General features: G+C 44.7%; 1 protein-coding gene across 1 annotated transcript in view; it reads left to right on the top strand.

The window, feature by feature from the left end:
* Positions 1-19,672, top strand: part of aatka (apoptosis-associated tyrosine kinase a) — a gene marked incomplete at both ends in the record, with an annotated part of 70,992 nt that extends 51,320 nt beyond the window's left edge. The window contains 12 exons of the mRNA XM_080723344.1: positions 1,829-1,947; positions 2,932-3,019; positions 4,152-4,285; positions 5,993-6,077; positions 6,671-6,792; positions 7,468-7,617; positions 11,203-14,293; positions 14,833-14,997; positions 15,604-15,801; positions 16,315-16,501; positions 18,141-18,344; positions 19,644-19,672. Coding sequence (XP_080579470.1) covers positions 1,829-1,947; positions 2,932-3,019; positions 4,152-4,285; positions 5,993-6,077; positions 6,671-6,792; positions 7,468-7,617; positions 11,203-14,293; positions 14,833-14,997; positions 15,604-15,801; positions 16,315-16,501; positions 18,141-18,344; positions 19,644-19,672 — 4,572 coding nt within the window. The remainder of the gene's footprint in view (positions 1-1,828; positions 1,948-2,931; positions 3,020-4,151; positions 4,286-5,992; positions 6,078-6,670; positions 6,793-7,467; positions 7,618-11,202; positions 14,294-14,832; positions 14,998-15,603; positions 15,802-16,314; positions 16,502-18,140; positions 18,345-19,643) is intronic.
* Positions 19,673-22,088: the final 2,416 nt, after the last annotated feature.

Below are 22,088 nucleotides of genomic sequence, written 5' to 3'. Positions count from 1 at the left end.
ATTGTTTTAGGTTCTGTGCATCATCTTACAATTAGTCACATTTGTCTCAGGAACTATCACCAGATAATATGTCTTTTCTGAGACGTATTATGTGACAAACATAAAATACAGCATGAACTGCAAACCCTTGTATGTGCAGGGCAGCATTAATGGTTTTCAGTTTACGGCCCTGCTGGAAATTAAAAAAAAGAAAGGAAAGAAAATGACATGACCAACACTGGACTATTGATCAGCTGTTTTAAGTAATGTGTTCTTAAATTATATTAGATTGAGGATTTGCTTACATATGTGAAGGGGCAGCTATTCCAATGATTGATGATGGTACTGTACAATACTGTAAATTAGTTTTTAAGGCATTAGATTTGAGGCAAGCCAACCCATGTCCTGCTGTTCTCACGAAATGACTATAATATGTACATGTGTATTGGACAGCCCATACACACCTACACATTAAACATTCAACATCTTTTGTTGCTTGTTAACTTTCTTAAGAGGATTTAGAGTTTAATATATTATGGACGTTAACATTTTAACACCATTTCAGATTTTCTTTGCTTTGACATTGTATGTCACCCTACAAGTAATCCAAAGTCTTTATTAAAGAGCTAAGTTATGTAAGAAATCCAGTTATTTTTATATTGGTGTGAGGTCGCTGAGGTGAACATTTTGTAGAGTCTTTGCTGAAATTTATGTAAATCTTATGCAAAGACCATAATATGGAGAGATTTGAGGAGCAAATACCCACCGGCTATATTTAAGTCTTTAATTGTGTTGATATTTTCCTGGTGATGTGGAGTCTGTCTTTCTGTGCTTTGAGCTTTGCGTTTAATTTTACTTTAATAGTTTATTTTGATCATTTCCAGTCAATTTATGTTTGCTTGCCTGTTACTTTTAGATGTAAATACTGTAAGGTTCTCTGAAATGATAGGTCTTTTTCTTAATTCTGAATCTACATTATATCAAATAGTCAGTTGTATTAGCATTCCTTTGTGTATGCATGGTTTACAAGTGGAAAGTCATTCTGAAAAATTATTCAAGGCAAAGAATATGTGCTGGAAATAGCAGATCAACACTTTGATCATGTACAGTAGTACCGTATCTATTTTTGGCTTTAGCAGTACTTGGTTCTGCTGTCCATCTGGTACATCAGAGGCTCTGGGCATAACCGTAGTCCGGGTTTCCAGACGGTTGCGCACCGATTTCCTGTTCCTGTTAATTTACAATTTGTTATTATTACTATACTGTTCACAAACAGTTTCTTTTGATTGGCTCGGCTAGCCTTACGTTGCCAGACTCTGCACCGGCTGATTCGTGTCTGGCAACGTGAGGCTATGGCTCCTTCATATGTTTGTACCTTCTGGAAACACGGGACTATAATTATGCACAGAGCCTATTAGCCTTTTCAATTCTCTATATTCGCACGGTGGCCATTTTGCTCTTGCTTACTTACATACCGTCGTTGTCGGGTGGAAACCTTGTATCTCCAAGTTTCAAATGTGTACGTTCTTTCGCAAGGCAAAGCCCTGCTTCATCATACAAGGACCGTCGCACAAAAGTAGTGAAATCAGCAGATCTACAAGCACACAACGCCTCGCGGTGCGAGGCGTTGTGTGCTTGTAGATCGGCTGTTTTCACTAGTTTAAATCATTTTCAAGATGATAAATGCAAAACGAACGTTTTTTGGACATACAAGGTTTTCACCCGACAACGACGATACACTCCATGCATATTCTAAACTCTCACTGCCCCATGATGGCTTCCCTCTTCCTCTGTCCGTGCATGGGTGCTCGATGCTGACTGACTGTGCGTTTTGCCCTCTCTTTACCAGGTCCTGCTGGGTGAGGTGAATGCGGGCCTCAGCACCACCCAGGTGGTGGTGAAAGAGCTCAAAGCCAGTGCCAGTGTCCAAGACCAGATGCAGTTCCTGGAGGAGGTTCAGCCATACCGGTGAGAACTAACAGACTCTACACTGCAGAGCAGTGGTTCTCAAAAGTGGATTACAGGGACCCTCTGGGTTCCTTTAGGAGGGTCTCTAAATTGACCCTTTACAAGTATGTAAAGGTTGTTGCACACTGCTGCGAATATCGAAGTGAATTTCGGAGCGCCTAAAAAAAAATCAACCTCACATCATGTCAATCATGCTTGCATGCTGCCGCCCGTTTCGTATTTATTTTCGGACCAAGGTTGATTTTTTTCTGATTTTCGCAAACTGTCACCACCGGGTCCCTTGCTCTCTCTCTCTTCTCTCTCTCTCTCTCCTTGCTTTAGAGGATTTTGGATTTCCAAAACGCAACGAAAAAACGCAGTGCAGTGTGCAACCAGCCTAACTCTGACAGTGTACAAAAGGAACGAAAATGGAGGGTCCATTGGTTCCATTTGTACACTGTCAGAGTTAGTGTAAATATGATTTAATTCAAATAATAACAAAATGGGTTCTGATAGTGCTAGTTACTGTAAAGTGTTTGGTCCATATTTGGACTTCAGCCTTATCTCCTGTGAGGAGGAAAAAAGCAGTTCAAAAACTGTTGGGTGACAAGTTTTCCTCCAATCAGGATAGAGTGGGGCCTTCCTCCAATCACGGTCGAGTGGGGGCGGGCCTTACGCGCACCAAGGCCTGCCCCCACTTGATCATGATTGGAGGAAGGAAACTTAAGTGAAATCACCCTTCCTAACCCATTCAGGCCGGAAACACATTTTAGTGTATGGGAGGGGCTTACAGTACATGTACAGTATGTAGCAACATATTTGTTTTTGTAGGCTAATTTCTGATTTAGGCCTAACTATAGGTTAGGCCTAAATGTGAGGAGACCTTGAAATGTAAAGGTTTGAGAAACACTGCCGTAGAGGCTCATAGAAACAAGTGACTCTTCTAATAGTTAGTATAGTTGTGAAATGTTCATGGTCTCCTCTGTGTGTGTGTTCTTCTGGCAGCTCTCTCCAGCACCCTGCTCTGCTGCAGTGTCTGGCCCAGTGCTCAGAGGTCACTCCCTATCTGCTGGTCATGGAGTTCTGCCCTCTGGTGAGACCTGCTATCACTTTAGCATTTTGAGTCCAAAGCCAACCATTTTTTTGTTTTCCTTTGTTGTTTTGGGCTTTTTACCCCATTTTTCTCCCCAATGTACTTGTTTTGCCAATTCATTCCTCCCCACACACATATTTGTATTGTCACTGATGTTGTATCCTACCGACTCACTGTCACGGTGTGAGGAAGAAGTGGAGGACCCAGTAGGTGCAGCAAGAATGGTAACAGTAACAAGGAAAAACAGGAAACACTAGGACATCACTACACAATAAAAGGTATACACCAGACAATTCATGACACTCACCTGCCAGTGAGGAGGGATACATGCAGTGCAGTGATATCACCGTCCCCCGCTAGCTTCCCTCCCCCGAACACGGGCCAGTTGTGTTCGCATAAGCCCCTTTTCGACTGCAGCTTTAGCACCACGCCACACTACACCACACCACACCGCACCACATAAAAATATCTACATTTCCATCACACAAAAGTACCCCTATCGGTAAGAAACAAATTGACCCTTTTAACTGTGATTATAATACAATATAAATTTGTATTACAACTATCCTAAATTATAATACACTATAATGGATTATAACTGTGATTATAACACACTATAAAGTATTAATGTATTACTATGATAATTATAATACACTATAATAGATTAAAATAGTGGTTATAACACAATAGAATCTATTATCATGTATTACAACTATATCCTGGTGGTCTAAATGAAAAGTCAGTGAGTGATCAGTCATTATGAAGTGTTTGGCCCTGTTTGGCCTAGCCCAGACCTACTCTGGATTGGATACTTTTTAGTACCACGTTTAGTACCACTCTCACACCACTCTACCCAGGTCCTTGTAGTGGAAAACCTGTGACAAGTGGGCGGTGTGGTGTGGAGTGGTGTGGTGTTGGGCCAGTGGAAAAGGGGCTAAAGACGCCCGATAACGCCGGATGCACCGCAGTGGATTCGAACCCACGACATCTGCGGTGCATCGGCTATTTTTGCTACTCGCCGCATGACAAAGTATGCAGGGCATACGTGGTCAAGTGGACAGGTTGAAGGTGACATTCATTCTTTGATTCATTCAGCACTTTCTTGGTTGATAGTTTGTGTCCTCTTCATCAGGGTGATGTGAAGAGCTACCTCCGCAGTTGCCAGGCAACCGACTCGGAGACACCCGACCCTCTGATCCTTCAGCGAATGGCGTGCGAGATCGCCTCAGGGCTGCTGCATCTCCACAAGTACAACTTCATACACAGGTAATGTGGAGGGCCTGTACTCATAATGTTACTTACGTAAAAGTGTTGGCATCATATATACTTGAAGTACCAAAAATCAAGCTACTTATTATGCATAATGTCCCATTTCACAGGTTACCTATTCTTCCAAAAATAATTAAAAATATGTTTCTTTCAAAAATTGCAGATCTACTTGTAGATCGGCTGTTTTCAAATAGATTATACCAGTAAGACTCCCTAATCGGGAGATAAGCGACCGTCAGGTCGCATTTAAAAATAGGCCTGATGGTGACGCTAAACGGTATAGATCCTTGTTGATGACATGACTCTAGACATACTGTGTACCGCTTTGCGTGATTTTAGGGTGAAATCTGTAGGAGCAGTGTCCAAAAATGTGTTTGAAAAAATCGGCCTGATGGTAGCACTAGATGGGACAGATGCATTTTGGTGTCATATGACTGTAGATATACTTAGTTAAAGTACGTTTTGTAAGTGGTGAGTACAAAGCACAATATTTGCCTCTGAGATGTAGTGGAATAAAGTCTCTAAGTAAAGTAAAAGTACCTAAGGAATTGCAGTTAAGTAGGCTACGTTACTTGAGTAAATGTACTTAGTTACCTTCCACCGCTGGGTGCAGGTCCATTCCATCAGCAGCCAGCCCGGCAAGTGTCTAAACGTAAAGGACTATGCTTCCCCCTGCTGGTCTCTCCCTGCAACAACATCCTGGTGCTGCCTGAGTGATTGTCACAGACTCCAGCATCAGTGATTTTGTTGCCGGGGGTGAACCCCTCTCTCTCTCTCTCTGCCCTGTAGCGGCTGCCATTGCCATGGCAACCAATAAGTGGCTTCACGGCTGATGAGTTCCCTGTAGTTATAGGTATAAATGACGTCGACAATTACAATTAGTGCAGATACAGTCAGTGAGGGCTTGTAATGTTTGTCTTTGTGCTGCTGGGGTTAGAGAAGCCATTTTGTATTGAATAGAAACTACTGGAGCATATTGCATAACAATGCTACAACCCTTGCTTAACCTTTTAGTTTTTTGAAGCGGTGAAAGCCGCTTCCATGGAGTGGCTTTGTGTGTCCTGTTCATGTCCATATATGGTCATTTCAGTCCAGAATGAACAGGTTTTATCTGTCCCGTACATGTGTGTCCCATGTGTGTCCCGTTCATGTCCATATATGGTCATTTCAGTCCAGAATGAACAGGTTTTATCTGTCCCGTACGTCCAGAATATGTGTGTAATGTCCGTCCCGGTCTGATGATTGGATGATTCAAAATGTCCAATGAGACCATACTTTGAGGATTGTTCAAGCTTCACATGACAATTCGGCCCTCCAGATAAAATCATTCATTCATTCAGAATTCAGAATTCTTAAGCTCTAGAACACATAGAATAAAAGTTCACCGCTTCACTTCGAACCGAGGTTTGATTTTTCCTAATAAAGTTGGTTCCTTTTCTTTTATGTAAGACAACTTTGGGTACTTAGAAAAACAGTATATAAATCTGAGCTATTATTACTATACTGTTCAATAACCTGATCTACCGATCTATGGAAAAGTATTGTAAGTACATCTCGGTTAGTACTATACGTGTACTTATACTTGTATTGTCCTAATGCTTTTCATTACCCCACACAGCTACAAGAAGGATGATGAGGATAAGTTGCAATATCATGGCATTTTAGAGGGAAAGCTGATTTCATACCAGTGTGTTGTTCCGACAGTGACCTGGCCTTACGGAACTGCCTGCTCACTTCAGAAATGTCCGTTAGGATCGGAGACTACGGCCTCTCCCACAGCCGCTATAAGGTACTGAGACCCACCACGTTTACCAAAGTGATTTCTGTATTTTAGAATGCCATATTATGTCCTGTAACTGGTCACTGTCAGTGTTGATTTTGTCGACTAAAACTATGACGAAAAATGTTTGTCGACTGCGTTTTTTTCACTGACGAAAACGAAATAAAAACTAAGACTAAATATATTGACAATTTCGTCAACAAAATAAAAACTAGACTAAAACGTTAGGGAGGGACTAGTGGAGAAGAGAGTCATTTTATGTTTGGTTGCTCTCAGGTGCGACGCGTTGTGAGCTTGTAGATCTGCTATTTTCAGCACGCAACCAAGTGTAAAATCAGCCATTACAATGTCATCAAGGCCTGCCAAAATACATTTTAGTTGACTAAATCAACTGTAGATTTAGTCGCCTAAAATCTTATGATAGTTAGCCGACTAAAACTAAAACTTTTCAGGTGACTAAATTATGACTAAAACTAAATGAAATTTTATTCAAAAGACTATCAAAATTTGCTGTCAAAAACAACACTGATTACTGTATTATGTAACTTGTCACTGTCAGTAAACACACTAAACGTGCTCATCTTTTGTCACGTATTGTATAGGATGACTACTTTGTGACACCGGACCAGATTTGGGTGCCCCTGCGCTGGATCGCCCCGGAACTAATCGACGATGTCCATGGGAACCTCCTGATAGTTGACCAAACCAAGACCAGCAACGTATGGTGAGCTTCAGGATCCAGGATGGACCATCACAGTACTGCAAACTGACCCAGATGCACATACTGTATACTTCATACTAATCTAGAAACATTCTTGATCACAGAAATTGGTCAGGACTCAATGATGCACCACTTTCGTGGATAATTAAGCACTCTTTGTAAAGCAGAGCAAACATTTGCATCAATTTGATTGATTATCGTATTATTGTATATACAATATACAATATTGTATATACAAGGTTGAAAAAAGTAAACAAAAGCCTATATCAGCCATAAACTGTTAGCAAATAAAACATTATTAGAATTAATTTAATATTCTTTATGTTGCGTAAACACTTACGCCTGTATGACAAATAGCGTAAATGGCAGCTCTACAAGCTCACAACATGTCATTTTGTGACATGAAATTGTGGCCGTCGAGCAGAAACCTCCATATTTCCACTTTCTTTATGTAAGTTAATGCCCAAATTCATTCATTCAGACACGTTCACGCGGCGCGTTGTCAGCGTTATTTTCACTATTCATAATTTCTTTACACCTCTGACAGCAATGATACGCTATTATGTAAAAAAATACATACAAGATCTAATAAAAATAAAACATACATTTTGAAATCTTTTGATAATGTGCCCAACATGGGACGCCAGGATGACTGTGGTTAATGTGGTGTTTTTGCAGGTCCCTGGGGGTGACTATGTGGGAGCTGTTTGAGCTGGGGGGCCAGCCCTACAGACACTACTCTGACAGGCAGGTGCTCACCTACGCTGTGAAAGAACAGCAGCTCAAACTGCCCAAACCGCAGCTTAAAATCCCCCTGAGTGAGCGCTGGTAAGACACACACACACACACACACACACACACACACACACACACACACACACACACACACAGGGACGTGCTGGCCATTGGGAAAAGCGGGACAACTCCCGAACGGCCGGTTCATTCCAGGCCGGTCCAGGAAAAGATTCGGAAAAAATAAAATAAAATGTCAGCCTTCGTTCCATTTTGGGGGATGGGCAGTCAACAAAGTAAATCGTCACTGTCGGGTAGAAACCTTGTATCTCCAAGTTTCAAATTTGTAATTTTTTTCGCAAAGCAAAGCCCTGCTTCACCAAGGCCGTCACACAAAAGTAGTGAAAACAGCAGATCTACAAGCACACAACGCCTCGCACCGCGAGGCGTTGTGTGCTTGTAGATTGGCTGTTTTCACTAGTTTAAATCATTTTGTAAATCATTTTGTAAAACCTTGTAAATCATTACAAGGTTTCCACCCAACAAAATTTAACTCATGTAATTGGCCCACTGGCTTGTCACTTGTCATGATCTGAAATGGCAAATCTTTGAGTAGCAGCAGCGCTATAGAGAGAGATCTCTCTCTATAGCATGCAATGAGGGCCTCTACAGCTCCTTTTCCCGGGCTGAATCAGGGGCCCAGCACGTCCCTGCACACACACACACACACACACACATGTTTGTATGCATGCATTACGGGGACCAACCACGGACGTATGTATGCACACACACAACAGTATGTATGCATGCATTACGGGGACCAACCGGGGACCAAGTCCTTGAAAGAAAGTCCACCATATGGGCTGACTTGAAGCCAACGTCATTGTATGCAAATATCTGACCTGTGATTGGCTAGTAGTGTGTGAATCTCTCATTCTCCCATTCTCTCACACACTCAACGGCGCATGCTGACACTCACACACAAACTGCAGTACCAACTATCGTCTGATGGGGGCTGTCCCCACTGTTGTGTGTGTGTGTCATATGACATGAAAACGCGAATTGAGGGACTTGCTTAAAAACTAGACCAGGTCAACCTGGTTGTGCCAGACCCCCTGTCTGTCATCATCATTTATGACATCATGCCTTTTGTAGGCATGTCATCATCATGTCATCATCATATATACCCTTTATATAGAAAAGGGACAGACCGACATTTGCTTATGTAGGCCTACCCATTTCATGGGTCTGGCAAAAACACCAGACACTTCAGCAACACTGCCCCCTATCTTCCTGAATGATAACATTATGGGGACCTACGATTTTGTCCCCACTGTGTCAGACGTCCCCAGCATGTCGGTGTGTGAACATGCGTATGGTCCCCATAAGTATAGCTAGACAAACGCACACACACACACACACACACACACACAGTTATTCCCACGCCTCATTATAGACAGTAGCGATGATTAATAGACATAATCCTCTCGACTGACCAATCGATGCCTTTTATGCCGGCACATTAAATGTCCTGCTTTCCAAATCAATATCTCTTTATGCCTGTGCATCAAGCTACTGTAGCAATATTTCCTCTTCGCTAGAAATTAAGCAGATGATCGATATTCCTAATGTCCTTTATGTTCACTTTGACATCATCCATATTAGACACTTCATTTTGTCTTTTAGTTAGGTAAAGTTAGCCGAAAGTTAAACCAATCTGGGAACTAAATCAAAATCAATATCTTTCTTCACAAATGTGTTCATAAAGGTGTCTACTATCACCTCTGAACTTTCTCAATCACAACTCCCTTGGGGAACTTTGTGGGAGCCAATCAAAGTTGGGGGTATCCCGTGGGCCTGGGATTAAAGGGGGGAAAAAATAAAAAATGGCCAATATGAGCGTATGAGGTGTGTAATTAGGGTATTTGGGGGCTGCTGAATCCATTCCAACCATTAGTTATCAGTAAAAATGACTCCTTGGCCATAAAATAGGCCACAACAAACTACCTTTTTGTGTCCACGAGACATAATATTGTCAATAAAAAAAATGGTTGGAGTAGGGTTTGAATTCATGAAAACTATTCAAGATCAGGTGGGTAAGCGCACATCATGACACACATGATAACATGATACAATCTGACAAGGAACACTCAAAAGGGTTTAAAGCATAACAGGACACATGTGAACTCGAATGACATGATTGGCTAAGCCTTAGCCAATTAGGCCTATTTTATGGCCAAGGAGTCATTTAAACTGAAAACGAATGGTTGGAATGGATTCAGCAGCCCAAAAATACCCTTATTACACACCCCATTTTGACATTTTTTCATTTTATCCCCTTTAATCCCAGGCCCAGGTATCCCGATACACCCAACTTTTATTGGTTCCCACAAAGTTCCCCAAGGGAGTTGTGATTGAGAAAGTACAGAGGTGATAGTTGACACCTTTATGAACACATTTGTCAAGAAAGATATTGATTTTGATTTAGTTCCCAGATTGGTTTAACTTTTGGCTAACTTTACCTAACTATTTCTGTTAGTCCAGGTTAAACAAATATATTCACTTTTTCATAAAAGCATGAAACTTGGTACACTCTAGTCTATACCAAGTTTCAGCAGTTTAGGGCCCTACTATTTGTTTTTATGGTTTTAGGATTACACTTATAAATACAATATATACAATATCATAATCTATTCAGGTGAATAGTCAATAGTGAATTCAGTTGACACAAGAAGGATTACAATGAAATCTGAGAAGATGGAGAATGACATTTCATGATTTCAAGCATAACCTACAATCACTTTATATCGCCATATTGGTAGTTTAGAAGTTAGAACAGGTTAATGTCTGTATCATATCTAAATGCAAAACAAATACCGTATGGTGCTGCTGACACTCAGCAGCTTTCTCCTAATTAAGCGTACAAACCATGTGTATTTGTTTTCCCTGTTCAATCTACTGTAGCTACCTTTAAATCAATTAAATTCACCTGTGATCAGCAAACCTTTAGAGCAGTGGTTCTCAAAATGGATGCCAGGGACATCCTGGGTTCTTTTAGGGGGGGGGGGGTCTAATTTGACCCATAAAAGTCTGTAACTCTGACAGCGTCTGTAACTCTGTACGCTGTCAGAGTTAAGGGAAGACCTTTGAATGATTGATTGAAGACTTTATTAGAAGTTTGCATAGGAAAAGGTACAGTTTCATGATGGTACAGCTTACTGGTACAAGGTCAACTGAAAGAAGATCCTAGTAAGCAGTAAGCACTTGGCTTATTTGCACAGGAAACCATTAAAGCATTGAGTGACAGACGGATAGAACACAGTACTATGCAGTAGATATACCGTAGTCAGAAAAAAAATAAAAAAATAACAGTGCAATTTTTTTTACCGTAGATAATTACAAAGAAGGGTCAGGGGGAGGTTAAGGCTGGGCTAGGGTTGTTTTACCAGTTACGAACGGCTGCTGCCTGTAAGTGGTTTTTCAGGGCGATTTTAAAGGATGTTAGGGATCAACACTCCTTTAAGGCCTTCGGTAAGGCATTCCACATTTTGGTGGTATAGCAGGAGAACGAGTTTGACCCTTTGTTTGACCTTGACATTTTAAAGTTTGAGAAACACTGCTTTGGAGTAACATGTTCTATTTCTTCTCCTTCCTCCCGTCTGCTCTGGTCTCTCTGCCCAGGTACGAGGTGATGCAGTTCTGCTGGCTGCAGCCGGAGCTGAGGCCCTGCTCCGAGGAGGTCCACCTCCTGGTGACCTACCTGTGCGCCAAAGGCTCCAGCGAGGCCGAGGAGGACTTTGAGCAGCGCTGGAACGCCCTGAGACCCAACCTGCTCGGCAGCGCCTCTCACACCGCCGCGTCCACCGCCCCGCCCCTGACCCCCAGCCCCGGCCTGGCCCCCCTCGCCCCCCCGGGCACCACGACCACCACCCAGACGCAGGCGGCGGCGGAGCTGGCCTCCTCCGCCACCTCCTCCTCCTTCCCCCTCCTGGAGCACTTCTCCGACAGCTTCCACTCCGACACGGGCGACGACCTGCTGACCGTCACCGAGAGCATCCACGGCCTCAACTTTGAGTACAAGTGGGAGCAGGCCAGAGCCGAGCAGCCGTACTGCTCCTCGTCCACCAGTGGGCCGCTGGGCCAGGGGAACCCCCACTACCAGGACATCTACTACCCCATGAAGGGAGGCAACTCTGGGGGCTGCAAGTCTGATAGCCTGGCCTCCGCCATCTCCCCTTCCTACTATGAGCCTGATCACCCGGGGGTGGTGCCGGTGCTGAGTGCCCACAGTCCCTCGGTCGGCAGTGAATACTACATTCGCATCGAGGAGCCAGTAGAGTGCAACATCAACTTGGAGGATAGTGCGATGATCGATTACAGCCCCGGACTGGAGGCCTGTAACAGCAGGCTGTCGTCCTCGAGTCGGACTAGTTTGTCTACGGCCCACTCCAATGCTTACTGGTCGGCGACCAATAATGGCAGGCCCGCTGCCTATGACTCAGATGCAAGCCCCACTGTCTCCCTAACAATGGAGCCATTGCTTGGACAATCCAGCACCAGCCCTGTACAGCTACGCCATTCCCATAGCGGCCTCTCTCCTAGCCACAAAGATAGCATTTACTGTGAGCAGCTGCCCGTCAACACGATGGGCAGCCAATCCTCTGTATCTAAAGAAGAAACGCCAACAGAGTCCCAAAAGAGCCTTCTTTATCCACCAGGGAGACTGGATAACCCACGGGGCGTGTCACAAGCAATAAGCAGCCCCAGCTTAGGATTCTGCGATCCCTACCTAGAATCGAACAAGGGAACCACAGCAAGGAGCACAGTTAGCGAAGCCTACTATGACATGATGGGTCCTTTCAAGAAGCCTCTGCCTATTGCTAACCATATCAGCATTGATGTAGAGACAGGGGACGGCCTGCTGGTAGGCCGGGGGAGGGTTGGGGACTCAGAGGATGACGTGGACCTCTTCTCTGAGGGCGAAGCCACCAACTGGACGTCCAACCATTCAGCTAACAACAACAGCCTGAGCCTTGATGGCAGGCAAACGGGCAGCGGGCAGGACATCTATCTGGACCTTAACTACACCACACCCTCCACAAATGTGATAGATCTGAGGCCTGGGACCAAGGCCATCGCCAGCAACAACTCAAGGTCTTTTGGCTACTTGGAGGCCGCAGGCTCCAACTCCAGCTGCACCTCTGCCTGCACGCCGAAAGAGTTGGGCACATACATCCAAGTGTGTCACCAAGAAAAAGAGCCAACTGTCTCTCAAGTGGACGCGGCCGTCTCAAGCATTGACTATCTTTCTGGCTCCAAACGAGAGGGAGACAGTAAAAAGCCATCTAAACTCACCGGAGAGCGTCTGCACTCGGAACCTCAGATGATTCCCGAGGTCGGCTACATCAAATCTCCGTCCTCTTACATGGAGGCTCACACGGAGCAAATACGAATCTTGTCCGATCAGCAGAGAGCAAACATCTGGGACGCTCCGTCAATCATGAAAGACACAAAGGTCACCGTGGGGGTCCCCGGAGGCGTGGTGGGGGGTACATGGCAGAGCCACCCCGAGATGTCCGAGTCAAGCAGAGGGTTGGACAGTGGCGTGGGCCTCAGACACTCCAGCCTCGTTGACATGGGCGACTGCAGCGACGACGACGACATCACCGATATCACGTCGGGGATCTTCGCCGACTTCAACCTGGACTACGCCGAGGTGGAGGACGAGGAGCTCAGCCCGCTGAAGAACCCCGTGGGAACGCCCGACTCTGCAGACACCCTGGACCTGTCCTGCTCCGCGGCCAGCCCCTGTGACCAGGCTTTAAGCCCGGACGCCTTCATCACCCCCATCCTGCCCAAGTCCCTGGACAGCGGCTACGACACGGAGAACAACGAATCTCCAGAGTTCATCTTCAGGGAGCTGGGAGATGCCCACGGTGGCGACGAGGGGAGCCCCGGGCTGGGCGGGGAACCCCAACTGGTCCTGCAGGTGGATCTGAATCAAGGGTTCTCCGTCTGCAGCGCCTCCGGCAGCAAGGAGCTCCAACTGAAAGGCCTGAGTAACAAGAACCCGTACAGGGACTCGGCCTACTTCTCCGACTACGACGCCGAGAACGACAGGAGCCCTCGAGACGTAGGCGGCACGTTTTTCGCCGGTCCCGGCGACGGCTTGCATCCTGGCAAACTGAGTTTGACCATAGAAGATGACCTTATCAAGCCGCAGGTTGACACCGAAAGACATTTGACTAATCTGAGGCGAAACAAAAGCTGCGTCATGGTGGACTTTGAATGGGGCGGCCCCGGCTCACCGGCCTCCCACCACGCGCCCGGGCTGGCCATGCTGTCGCCGTTCCCACCGGAGATGGGGGGCTGCCTGACCAAGGAGGCCGCCCCCGCCGAGGAGGACCTGGGCCTGGAGACGGAGCAGTCCGCGGAGGACCCCTCGGACTGTAACTCCTCCATCGTCTCCGAGCCCTCCTCCGTGGTCCCGGAGGGCTCGTCGAATCACGACCAGCCCAACAGAGGCTCCGAGAACTACTCCCCCGTCCAGTCCCAGACCTCAGAGTCCACCATAACCGACTCCGGAGAGGAGGGGGGCGCCAAAGACAACGAGAACAACGGGGAGGAACTGACGGAAGAGGAGGAGCCGCCCGAGTTCAACCACACGACAGAGGAGGAGGAGGAGGAGGAGGACGCGGGGGACCGGAGCGAGGGCGTGAGGGTGGACGCGGACGACTTCGAGGACATCGACGCGGACGAGTGCGACTCGCAGGTAGGGATGGGGCGATAAGCGATGTTATCGTTTTATCGTAGAATAAATAATAAAATAAATAATAAACAAACTCACGATAATCGTATCGTGGAGATTACATTTATCGTGAAATCGTCCTCTGTCGTGCACTGGGATCAATCCACCTTTTATTTGCCGAGCTGCATATGCGGTACCATTTAAACCCTCTATTGGTAAAACTTACTTATAATATACGTACTTGACACAGTTTTTTTTCCATTCTCTACCAAATCTCTGTGCCAAAAAATAGCCGATCTACAAGCTCACAACGCGTCGCAACGTATCGTGGAGATTTAATTTATCGTGAAATCGTCCTCCGTCATGCCCTGGGATCACATCACACGCGTTGCGAAGCGTTGTGGGCTTGTAGATCGGCTATTTTTTGGCAAATGTTCCGCCCCAGGATAATGGATGTTGGGGTCTATTTTGATTATCGCGATAAGAACGTAAATCGTGATCTCTCTGGTCACAACAATCGTGATATGAAACGTTCACGCCGTCCCGTCCCTGCTCTCTCGCAGGACAGCCTGTGCGAGGAGTCCAACGGTCCGACCGACCTCTCGTCCTCGTCCTCCTTCCTGGAGCTGTGCGGCGAGGACGTGCGCGCCCCGCTGGAGGAGGCCGAGGACGAGGACGACTCGGACGACAGCGAGTCGGACGAGGAGCTGCGCACCTACAACGTCCAGGTAGGGGTGGGCGATATGGTGATAGTTATCGTGGAGACGATACAATGTCTCCACGATATGCCTTTTCAGAGATATTGTATATATATCGTGATACAATTGAGGGAGCCTTGTAAAACAATCTTGTTTAATTGTTAATACAGAGATTCAGGCCGGGTACACATTTTAGTGTATGGGAGGGGCATGTACATGTACAGTATGTATCAACATATTTGTTTTTGTAGGCTAATTTCTGATTTGGGCCTAACTATAGGTTAGGCCTAAATGGGTTAAAACTGCATTTTGGTCTAAATCAGTAGTTCTCAAACTTTAAAATTTCAAGGTCTCCACTTAACTCTGACAGTATACAAATGACAGTATACAAACCAAATGGACCCTTACGGGTCCATTTGGTTTCATTTGTATACTGTCAGAGTTACATACTTGTAAAGTTCAATTTAGACCTCCCAAAAGGAACCCAGAGAGTCTAGTTTTTGTCAAGCAACTTGAAAAATAACCACCAAAACCAACGTGAAAAAGAATCGTGATAAAATCTTGTATCGTGATACAGCTTGGGGAAAATATCGTGATATTGTATTTTTCCATATCGCCCACCCCAACGTCGTCCAGGAGGAGGAGAGCGAGGAGAGCGAGGCCGAGTCCTCGCCCACGGTGCCGGTGGTGGTGAGCGACTGCAGCCGGGCGCGCCACCTCCGCAGCCTGCTGAAGATGCCCACGCTGCTCACGCAGTCCTTCTGCGACGAGCTGGAGCCCAAGAAGAAGGCGGTGTCCTTCTTCGACGACGTCACCGTGTTCCTCTTTGACCAGGTCTGTGTTTTTCGTACATTATGAACGCAATAAAAAAAAAAAAAAAAATCATTGTTTTTAAGTCAGTGGTTTTCAACCCTTTTCACATCAAGGTCCATTATTTATTCGGCATCTGAGCCACGGACCACCATTTGAGGAGATTATATTTTGTTACCATCGGATAAAGATTTTGTCCACAATTCCATGCTGTATTGATGTGTTACCAGAGTAGAGATAACAGGCAAACGTTGACCAAAATAACAATTACTCTACATTCTCTAATTCTGTAGACTTCTTGCAAATTAAGTAATGCAAGTGTTTAACAATAATGTAACGCTCTTGAGAGCGTAATATGAAACCAAATGGACCCGTAAGGGTCCGTTTGGTTTCATGTTACGCTCTCAAGAGTTAAAGATCTATAAGGGTCCATTTTCTTACCAATTCCTCATCCACCACTGGTGGTTCCCGGACCACTGGTTGAAAACGTCTGTTTTAAGGTTTTTTCTTATTATTATTTTTTACTCTGACTTCCAGGAGAGCCCCACGGGAGTGCTGTCTGACTACATCCTGTCTGGAGGAGCAGCAGAGCCTAGCGAGCAGGACGCTCCAGAAGAGGCCCAAATCGCCAACATCCAGCCACAACCAAACCCCGAAGATGACACCCAACCCCAAGCCACATTCTCTGATTCCGATGACATAGACGGGAACACCTCAGAAGAAGGTGCTTTTATCAAGGGTGTTCTGCATGAAAATAGACCATTTGTAAACTATTTTTTTAATTGTATTTTTAGGGGGGGCTTTTCTGCCTTTATTTGGATAGTCTTCTTTTCTAGAGAATAGGGACAGGGAAAAGGGAGAGAGAGATGTAGGATAATATGCGCCTTAACCACTAGGCCATCAGCGGCTATTTTCAGCACACAACAACGTATAAAATCAAGCATTACGAGTCTTTACAACGCCATCAAGGTCTGCCAAAATACATTCATGTAGACAAAATGTAGATTTAAAGCTATATTTTTGTCCATGCCTCATCCGTTATCCCTTATCCCTGAGCTCTTTGTCTTCTATTCATTTGAAATGCATTTAAAAATACCAATCGCCAATCTACATCGAAACGTTGTGAGCTTGTAGATCAGCTAAAATTGTAAAAAATGGCAAAAAGGTTTAGGGATGAGGAGTAAGGAGTAAGGCATGGACGAAAATGGAGCCCTTAAGGGCCATTTATAGTTACGGATGGTTGATTTTGTGTACGTTTTGGGTGAGGAACTACGTACGGTAATTACGTTGCCATTCATAGTAGACATGCACGTTATTTATGTGCCGACCCGCTCTCCGCTCCAATTCTGCTCCCGTTTGCGTCCGCGCGCCACATGAAGGTGGTCCTCACACGTGTAAAAACCGAAGCATTTAGCCAAAATATGTAGAATCACAGATTTTTGACCCACCGTGATGTTTGGTACAGTATAAATACGTGGTAACAGTCTGGACTGGATCTGCTATCTGTCGGCAACATTATCGCGGTAAATGCAACTCCGCGAGGGTACACATTTAACCACATGGATGCGGACCCGGAGTAGGCTAATTATAACAAAACACACGTACACACCCGCTCATATATTGAACATAATTCCCAAGTAATAAATGAGCCGCATCATCATCTCTTCTTGTGACTTGTGTGCCTCGCTGTCTGTGCTCAGCTGATGACTGTTGATGCGTGATGAGTGAGGACTGGAGTCGAGGCGTCCTCTTCAAGTGGTTGTGTAACGACCTCTTGATAAAATATATTTATTATTGGGACACACAGTTTGAGAACCGCTGTTAGAGCTGTGTGTGTGTGTGTGTGTGTGTGTGTGTGTGTGTGTGTGTGTGTGTGTGTGTGTGTCAAGCCGTCCTGTTGTGAGTTGCGACTTTCCTTTTTTACCGTTTCTTGATACAATATATTTCTCATTGGGACACATAGTTTGAGAACCGCTGTCATAGAGCAGAGGAAAAGTAATTTTCATCACTACTGCGCCTATGTTTGACAACGGTGGCCGTGGGTACTTCTTGCTACGGATACATCTTCAGTCCGTTCAGTTGGGTGCTGTCCGTAAGCGTCCGTATACGGAGATAAATCATCCGGAGTGTTACGTACTGGGAGTCAAACCGGACCAAACGGAGTAAAGTTCTCTCCCCCTCCGTTTCTTGTGTATTCCTGCGGTCCTTACTTTAGTCGACTAAAATCGTATGATATTTAGTCGACTAAAACTAGACCAAAACATTTCAGATGACTAAAACGTGAATGAAACTAAATCAGATTTTATATTCTAAAGATTGACTAAAACTTAATCAAACTTTGCTGTTTGTGTGTATGTGTTCAGGTGGAGGTTATGAGTGGGAGGACGACCTCCCGTTGATGTCCAACCCATCCAACCCTGCTACCGTCCCAGAGCCCTCGTCTCCCCCCACCTGTCCCCCCAAGAGTCCCGAGACGTGCAAAACGGTGGCCGTGCCATTCAACCGCTTCAGCGTCTCTCGATTCTCCATCACACAAGTTTATGACCCCAACATGGGCTCAGGAGCAGGTCTGTGTTTTCTGCAAAGCATATCGTTGACGGGTGGAAACCTTGTATGTCCAAAACCGTTAGTTTTGTATTTATCATTTTTGAAATGATCTAAACTAGTGAAAATAGCCGATCTACAAGCACACAACGCCTCGCGGTGCGAGGCGTTGTGTGCTTGTAGATCAGCTATTTTCACTAGTTTTGTGCGACTTGTATGATGAAGCAGGGCTTTGCTTTATGAAAAGAGCATACAAATTGGAAACTTGGAGATACGAGGTTTCCACCCGACAGTGACAATATAGTGCTCACTTTTTAAACACATTGTTATTGAAGGTAGGAAAGCAGGTCGGAGTTAATGGAGTGGGAAATCTTCAAAGCATCAAGGCTTCAATAAACCAACATCTAATATTCTTCTATTCTGTGATCTTGGTTATGGATTTCCGTTACCGAATTCTTAAAGTGTCTTTGACATGAACCTCAAACAATAACGACACAAACACAAGGCAAAGACACTGATAGTTTTGTTTTGCGCTCATGAATGGATCTTTAAATTTGATGTAGCAAATGAAGGCAGACTTAAACTTCTCTCTCAGTTCTTAAGCATTAATACACTGACATTCATACACATGGTATTCCAAAATGTTAAGTTGACATTTAGGAGAGAAACAGACGTCTCATATAACCATCTAGTCTCCACCAGAGCAGTGTAAGCAGAGTGGCGACACGCTTTGATCTCGCCGCAGACCGGAAGTGGCTTCGCATGGAACCTGTTCTAATTCTTAGCGAGCCTCTGCTGCTCTTCGGCCCCTTCCGCCCCCATTATAACCGAGGGATTTTCACTCGCTTGTAAGTAGACTAAATCACGTCTTTTTACCCCTTTTAACTCATTCACAGGCCTCTCCAAGGTAGACAACATTATTATAAGGGGGAAAAAGACGTGATTTAGTCTACTTACCAGCGAGTGAAAATGCCTCGGTTATAATGGGGGCGGACGGGGCTGAAGAGCAGCAAAGGCTCACTAAGAATGAGAACAGGCTCCTGTAAGCTAGGCTAAGCTAGCTTTCCACTATGCTTTCCACGCTTACAATGGGAGTCATAACTCTCTCTTTCTAGGGGTCTGGTCTCCACACCGTCTGGCTGTCCAGCAAAAGATGATCTGCTAGGCTAGGGGTTAAAGGCCAAATACAAGGCCTGGCTATTTCCAGAATTAGACTACAGTCAGGAACATAATGACTGGTCACTTGTTTTCAACATAGTTATTACAATGATAACTCTATGGCACTAATAATTGCTCACATTCTTTCTCCCGTTGTTCCACAGGCAACAGTGAAGATGGAGCGAGGGAGTGAGAGAGAAAGAGAGAAAGAGAGAGAGAGAGTGCCGTTGCTCTGACTGGAGGAGGATGAGCCCGGGTCCTCTGAAGCAGAACCACAGCTCTCCACGGTCATATTATCTACATGTTTTACAGAGTTTTATTTTTATCGACCTTGGGGGGAGGTCATCTGACCCTGGAGACCATTTATGAGACAGTGCCTCATATCATAGTGAAAAAACACACGCGCGGCGATTTGTGCACTTTGCTCTTATTTTAAAACCCATTTAGGCCTAGAATTACTGAATGCTTTAACCAGTGAAAAATAGCAGATATACAAGCTCACAGCGCGGCACCGAGTGCCGCGCTGCGAGCTTGTAGATCTGCTATTTTTGAAAAAAAGTCGTGAAAATGTGTGCAAATCTTTGAATATATGCATTTTCTAAGCGAACGTTTGTCACTCAAATTTTGCTTCTGGGTGGTCCCTGGAAATAAATATTTTGAGATTGGGTTCCGTGGCCAAATACATATCATTTTGGGGGTCCTTCACATGAAAAGGTTTGAGAACCACTGACATAGTAGTCTCTCAAGAACAGACTAACTGAGCTCCAGTTAAGTGAAAAGGACCTTTTCTTTGACGATGGCTGGCCAGATTGCTGACATAGAAAAATAGATTTTTCAAAAAGTCTTAGAAGTATTCAAAAGACACTTATAGAATCGGGTAAAAATTCTAATTTTCACGATTTAAAAAAAATAGCAGATCTACAAGCTCGCATATATACAGTATATAAGCTTGTATATCTGCTATTTTTCACTGGTTGAAGCATTCAATAATTCTAGGCCTAAATGGGTTAATTTCTTAGGGAAAGCAACGATAGCTGCAGGGATGACAGAGTCGAATGAAGACGACCGCGAAAGTAAAAGGTGAAACGATATCACGCTTGTGATGAAGAATTAAAAGATACCAATATATTAAAGTTCTAACATACGATACAGAACAAACTGTAACTTATTTGCACAATTCAAGCATTAGTGTCCATTAGCAACTTTAACAGCTCATAGTTTAGTGAAACGAAACGAGAAGAAAAAACAAAACAAAGTAAAGAGTCAAGTGACTGGTTTTCATTGCTGCTCTTCTCATTGGCTGCCTTGGTCCATCTGCTTTCTCATTGGTCATTGATCAGATCCTCTTATAAAGACTGTTACAACTCATGTTGTCAGAGCCAATGAACAAAGCTTGATGATAGTTGAGCCTGATTTATACATAGTTGCGTGCTGGTGTCGCACGTCGAAAAAAGAGCCAAGTTACAAGCTCACAACGCGTCGCACCGCGGCGTATTGTGAGCTTGTAGATTTGCTATTTGCACACGTACGTGACACCGGCACGCAACGAAGTATAGCGGGGATTTTTAGTACATAGGATGCTGCTGTGGATATCCAAAGACAACACCCGCACCCCATTCAATAATAGCAGTGGGTGGTGTTGTGTTGGCAAGTGTGGGAGGGTGGTGGGGGGTTAAAATGTACAGTGTGCCCCTGAGACGGTTTTTACACCCTGCCAAAGCCTACATGTTTTAGGGGAGGCCTCACATCATGTAACGACACAGCAAAATCCAGCGTTAATTTAAAAAAAAAAAGTCTAATAATTATGAATAAAACTAGCTCTCTGGATTTTGCTGCGTACGCCGAGATTTCTTTCAGAGAGAACATTCAGGGTTCCATTATGTTCTGTTATGATGATTAGACACATATGCATCCTTTAGCTCACACCTCACTGTTTGGTCAGTGATGACTTATACATTTGTATGCGTCTTACAGTATAAAGCACTTTGTGTGGTCAAAACCCCCCCCAGACTACATTATGTACAACTGTTGGCTCTGTTGCTGTGAGTTTTCCCATCCTGGAATGAAACTGAGTGGACTCACGACGATCCCTATATTTATGTTTGCCTCGTCAGCTAAACAGTACAGGTTACACTTTGTTTGGTAGCATAAACCTAGCTTCGCTCATGTTACATTTTTGATCCGCAAGAGGATGACGGTAAAGGGACAGAGAGATGTTGAGTATCGGCGACGCGGGGAGAGAACACTCTCTCTCTCTCTGTGCTAAGCTCACGTTTTAGTGCGAAATTGCCTTTGAACACAATTCAGCAGTGACATGGCAATATATATCGGCCATTAAACGGTGAATGTCACTTACGTCTTTATGTATCCTTTAAGTCAACCTACAGTACGCGGTCCAATTACATGATGTATTCTATTACACGTATGCTGAATTGCCTATGTTTGAGGTGTACAAAATCAAAACGAAAAGAGGTACCTAGGACCTCTCTCTCATATACTGTATGAATGTTATCTACATGTAGTAGTTAGACTTGAATTTTACTACTGCTGTATTGACGGCTCCCTCCCCCTCTCTGTTCTTCTGTAGCTCAACGTGCCAATTCCGTTTC

The sequence above is a fragment of the Nannobrachium achirus genome, assembly GCF_963921795.1.
Source record: "Nannobrachium achirus genome assembly, chromosome: 4".
In the NCBI taxonomy this organism is placed as follows: Eukaryota; Metazoa; Chordata; class Actinopteri; order Myctophiformes; family Myctophidae; genus Nannobrachium; species Nannobrachium achirus.
Note: the sequence above shows the minus strand (reverse complement) of the source record. Positions and strands in the feature narration are given on the sequence as shown.